The 5,401-nt window shown below is 59.5% G+C and overlaps 1 protein-coding gene across 1 annotated transcript; it reads right to left on the bottom strand.

Annotated features, from left to right (window-relative positions):
• Positions 1 to 787: 787 nt before the first annotated feature.
• LOC120657317 (nitrate reductase [NAD(P)H]) lies at positions 788 to 4,303 on the bottom strand. The gene is made up of 4 exons (XM_039935613.1): positions 3,261 to 4,303; positions 3,017 to 3,157; positions 2,519 to 2,751; positions 788 to 2,422 (listed from the first exon to the last, which is right to left on the bottom strand). The coding sequence occupies exons 1-4, from the start codon at positions 4,204 to 4,206 to the stop codon at positions 1,088 to 1,090; spliced, it is 2,655 nt and encodes an 884-aa protein (XP_039791547.1). The 5' UTR covers positions 4,207 to 4,303; the 3' UTR covers positions 788 to 1,087.
• Between the last annotated feature and the right edge of the window lie 1,098 nt (positions 4,304 to 5,401).

Raw genomic sequence — 5,401 nt, forward strand, 5'->3', positions numbered from 1 at the left:
CCCAAGGTCAGATTTCAGATTTCACCCACCCTGTCACATGGCAGGGCCCACTGCACATCTATTGTTGGTCCTTCCACTCGGTCTCTTAGATTCAGAGACTTTCTTTCCCCTTCCTCTTTCCTGGTAGCCTCGAACGGCGGCGGCCATGGGAGGCTAAGTCCGGGCACCAGTCCGGGCAGGAGCGTGAGCCGCACCACTGGCCGGCTGCACCTCCCCACCCCGAACTCTAGCTCCCTCCTCCCCAGCTCCGCGCTCCTCGTCCCTCTTGGCTTCGGCCACCATCCCGAGGCTGAGCACCAGATCCCTCCCGGCGTCCGCCATGGTCTCCTCCAAGCTAAGCCCCAACTCCATCTTGCCAGGAACCAAGGCGCGGCGACCTGCACTGTAAGATTTTTTGGTTTTTTCTTTTTTTTCATTTTCTTGCCACTTTTTTATTTTTTTTACCCAAGCTTCTTTTTGTTTTTTGATGCAAATTTTTTTACCCCAAGCATTTTTTGTTTCCGATACAAAAATTTTTTGCCTAAGTTTTTTTGTTCTGGATGCAAAAATTTTTCTCTTCAAATTTTCTCAATTTGTTTCTCAAAAATTTCTCTTTCAAATATTTTCTCATCAAAATTTTCTCTCACCAAAATTTCTCTTGATTTTTTTTATAAAATCAGAAAACGACAAAAAAGTTACTAAAAAGGCAAAGAAAAAAAAGAACGGTATGAAAATCGACCGTGTGGAGCAGTCCCTTACGGCCGCCCATAAACTAGCATGCCCCGAATTTCTAGACTTTGAGAGCGAACGTGAAAGCTCCGTTTATTGGTCAAATAATAAGATAATAGATGACCTTTTTGGTTAGATGATTTATAACTTTTGTTGCTCTGTAGGACCAATACGCATCTCACCACAAAACGGTCATGGCACAAGCTAGTATGCACTTCCATGGCCACTCACACACTACTCAAACTCGCTATATATCACCAGAACTCGGTGGAGCTCTAGCAAGGTCGACGCGTTACTAGGCTTGCAAGAACGCAGCATCACTTCTATGTACAGCTAACAGCTGCACTCGCATCTTCGCACGACATCCGTGACCGTGAGCTCAGAAGACGAGGCAAGACTTGTCGAGGTCATACCCCATACTCTCCAGGCCGGGGCGCACCGTGCACTCGACCATCGCCGGCGGCCCGCACACGAGCGCGAGCGTCTCGCCGTCGCCCAGCGGCAGGTGCTCCCTCATCGCCTGCTCGTCCACTCTCCCGACGCCGTATCCCCACCCGTCATCGGGGCGCGCCACCTTGCTGACCACGTACCACACCTTGAGCCGCGCCGGGTGCGCCGCCGCCCACCGTTCGATCTCCTCCCGCAGGAGCATGTCGTCCTCCGTCCGGTTCGCGTACACGAGGTGCATCTCCGTGTCGTCATCGGGCTGGTCCCTCAGCACGGCCTGGATCACCTGGTACACCGGCGTGATCCCCGTCCCGCCGGCGACCATGGCGAGCCTGTGCGCGAAGCGGCGCTCCCCGTTCACCACGAAGCCGCCGCGGCCGGCGTACTCGATGTGCCCGATGGGGCCCTTGATGTCGATGGTCGCGCCGAGCGGCAGCGAGTCCAGGTACTGCGACATGAGCCCGCCGTTGGGGTACTTGGGGTCCTCGTCCTTGAAGTAGATCTTGATCAGGAGCTCGATGTGGCCGACCTCGTCGACGGAGCTCGTCGGCGTGTACGCGCGCATGCAGAGCTTGCCGGCGATCGACGCGCACACGTACACGTGCCTGCCGACCGGCAGGCCGAGCTTCTGGTCGGGCGACGGCAGCGCGAACCGGAAGAGGCGCACGTTGTAGGACAGGCTCTTCTTGTCCACGAGCCGGCACCTCGCCTTCTCCCGCGGGTTGGCGAGCGCGACGGCGGACACGGGCAGAGGAACCGGCGGCGCAGCAGGGGCCTCGGCGATGGCCTTGAGGTCGGCTTGGCTGCTCTGCGGGGAGTAGTCGGTGCCGGTGACAACGAGCTCGCCGACGCGGTACATCTCGAGGAGGCCGCGGGCCTTGTCGGAGTGGATGGCGTCGAACTCCTCGGTGCAGTCGGTGCCGGCGTTGATGAGGATGCTGTCGGCGCCGCCGGGGTGGTCCTTGAGGAAGCCCGTGCAGTCGTAGATGTGGCCGTGCACGATGATCCAGGCCGACTCCGGGGACGTGTGGCGGCGCACCTCGGACATGGTGTACTGCGCGGTGGCCGTGTTCATGAAGGGCGTGGAGGTGCTCTTCTTGAGCGTGCCCTGCGCGCTCTCCGACGTCTCCAGGTGCCTCTGCCGCGCCATCCAGCCGCCCGGCTGGTTGCCCGGTTGCGTCGGGTGCTCGAACACCAGGCCGATCTCGCCCTTGTGCGGCCGGCACGGGTTGATCTTCACCCGGAACCAGCAGTTGTTCATCATGCCCTGCGCGGAAACGAACAATGCAAGCTCAAGTTAACACCTCCGTCGTCGGCACGAATCGGACGCCATGGGACGGTCAGGAGGTCCGTGGTAACTTACCATGAGGTTCCAGATGAGCTTCTCCGGCTGGGTGTTCATGGCCTCGTCCCAGGCGCGGACGGCGATCTCCTTGGCCCCGAGCACGTCGAGCACCTCGACGTCGACGGACCAGAAGCACCAGCACCAGTACTTGCCGTACTTGGTTGGGCGCTCCTGGTGGTCGAGGGTGCACACCTGCCACGTCTCGCCGCCGTCCAGGGTCACCTCCACCCGTGTAACCTTCCGGCCGCCACCTGGCAACAAGATAGATCATCGCCGGCCGGACGTTTAGCACAAGAGCTGAACATTGACTATTCAAAACGTAACGATAGGCAGAGTCTTGGACGGCCCAATAACGTGCAGTTGTTACTGAGCTTTCTATCGAGAAGGCCCGAGCCCAAACTAAATTCGGATTCCTCCTCCTCTCCTCCGTTCGAGGACAAAGATTCGATTCGATATTTCTGGGGGCACGTCGGCGGCATGGGTGATGACGAGATGCCCGGCCGGTGGCCTACTCACCGGAGTACGCGTAGCCCTTGATCGTATACGTCCGCTGCGTCGTCAGGGCGTTGATGGGCAGCACCTCGTCGTGGCCCGGCGTCGTGATCACCGAGTTGATGTTGAGCTCGTTGATCATGTACTCCGGCTTGTACCACCACGCTGCGCAGCGCATCCATCCAGAAAAATAATAAATTAAACACGCACGGTGAGAATGAATGAGGTCATCGACATCGTCACGTCGTAGCCGACCAAGGTACAGTACCTTCGGCATTGGCGAGCTCGGCGTCGACGTGGGACGGCAGGACGCGGTTGTCCCGGTAGTGGTAGTAGCTCTCCGACTCGCCGGACGCGACGACGATCCGCTTGAGCCACTTGACCATGCGGCCGCCGATGAAGCCCGGGACGATGACGCGCACGGGGAAGCCGTGGTCGGGCGCCAGCGGCTCGCCGTTCTGCATGTAGGCGAGGATGACGTCTCGCGCGGGGTCCATGGCCACCTCCCGCCGCAGGCTGGTGCCGTACTTGCAGCCGCCGCCGCCGGGGAGGTCCTCGGCGCCCTCGAAGCAGACGTTGGCGGCGCCGGCCGCGGCGCCCATGACGCCGCACCGCCGGAGCACGTCGCGGAGCCTGGCGCCGCGCCACACGGAGGTGGAGATGGCCCCGGGGCCCCAGTTGAAGCCCACGGTCTGGCGCACCATGTTCTGCTCCTTGCGCCGGTTCCCCGCGCACACCAGCGTCACGGGCAGCTCCACGGCCTCGAACTCCGTCACCAGCTGCTCCATGGTGAGCCTGGCGGGGCGCTTCACGAGCCCCGTCACCTCGACGGTCCAGGTGGACCAGTCCGCCTTGGGCACCGCCCCGTGGTTGCGCACGTAGTGGAGCGGCGCCGGGGTGATGAACCCGTGCGCCATCAGCCGCGGCACGGGGGGCTCCGAGTTGAAGGGGTGCTTGCCCGTGAGCCGGACGAGCGCCGGGTGGCGCCGCACCCACGCGTCGGAGGTGGCCTCGTCGCGGGGGTCCTGGACGGGCGGCTCCACCTCGAGGCGCGGGCGGTAGAGCGACCTCCAGTCCGGGGGGACGCCGTCCTCGTCGTCGGAGTCGGAGTCGTGCTTGCCCGGGCCGCCGGGGCGGAACATCTCGAAGCTCTTGGGAGGCGCATTGCTCGGCCACGGGTGCGGGGCCAGGTGCCGCTCAACGGAGGCCGCCATTGTTGCGGGCACGGTGGTTGACGAGGTTGTTAGAGAGCTTGGAGCAAGCTCGAGGTTAATTTGAAGCTCAGAGTGGCATCTGCTCTTGGAATCCGGGGAGGTGGTGGTGCCGGGTTTATATAGGGGCGGGGAGCACGGGCACGGAGGAGGCGCGCTGCTAGTACTTCGCTACTGCATGGCGGTTTCCCCTGATGCATGCGCCGATGCACGGCACTACTAGGATACAAAATCGGGAGGAGCTCGCGTCACCACACGCGCTCTCGGCTGGTTTTCTGCTGGGCTTGGGGTGTTCTCTTTTCCATCCTCCAAGCGGCGTCACTTGCCTGCCCGACCGGCTGTGGTATAATTCAGTTTCTCGACGAGTAGAAAGCGACTGCTAATTCCAAGCTGGACTATTCATAATTCCTTTCTTTACCGACAGAAATAGGCTATTCAGAATGAATTTCAGACCGTTGTTCTGGGAGAGGGATTAGTTGAGCAGCTCAGAACGCAAATCGAGCACATGTGGGATCCTCCGGTAAATGCCGTGATCGTGTTGTGCTGAAACTTCAATCCGGGCGCGGCCTTTCGATGCGCAGATCGAAGTGTTTTCGACACCAACCCCAGCTTTAGGTGCACGAAAGGAAAGGAAAGACGCCGGCACGCTGGCAGTGGCAGCTGCAGCCATCCCCGAATGCTGCTCGCCTGAGAAATGACCTTCCCGGGCGAATCCTGGCGAGAGCGCCGGGACACCGTGCGTGCATGAGCCCACCCGCCGCTAAGTGTCGACTGCTCGCTTCTTCCCAGCTTCCCTTTTGCTTCGCCGATTAGTTTATGCGGATCTGGAGCATTCGCCGGATCCATCGTGGGTGCATACGTAAAACGGCAGAAATCATCATCCAGCCGACCACCATTGGCTGTGTTGGAGTTCATAACCAAGTGCCTTTCTTGTTCCTCTGTTCCTTAGGAGATCGTGCTCAGGTGGCATTGGATGCTTCTAATCTATACGGGCTATGGATTTGTGCCACTCATACGCATCACAGGCTCATTGCTGCTAAATTTCTCCATGGTTTATGCCAGTTGAGCATTACGACGAGCACATTTCATTCTTTAAACACTGTACTAGGCTTCAACAAAATTTATAGAAGACATTGCGACACAGGAGCCGTTTTGGTGACAAAACCACGGGTGCCGTTCATATACGACAAACATAAAG

The sequence above is a fragment of the Panicum virgatum genome, chromosome 1N (genome assembly GCF_016808335.1).
Source record: "Panicum virgatum strain AP13 chromosome 1N, P.virgatum_v5, whole genome shotgun sequence".
Taxonomy (NCBI): Eukaryota; Viridiplantae; Streptophyta; class Magnoliopsida; order Poales; family Poaceae; genus Panicum; species Panicum virgatum.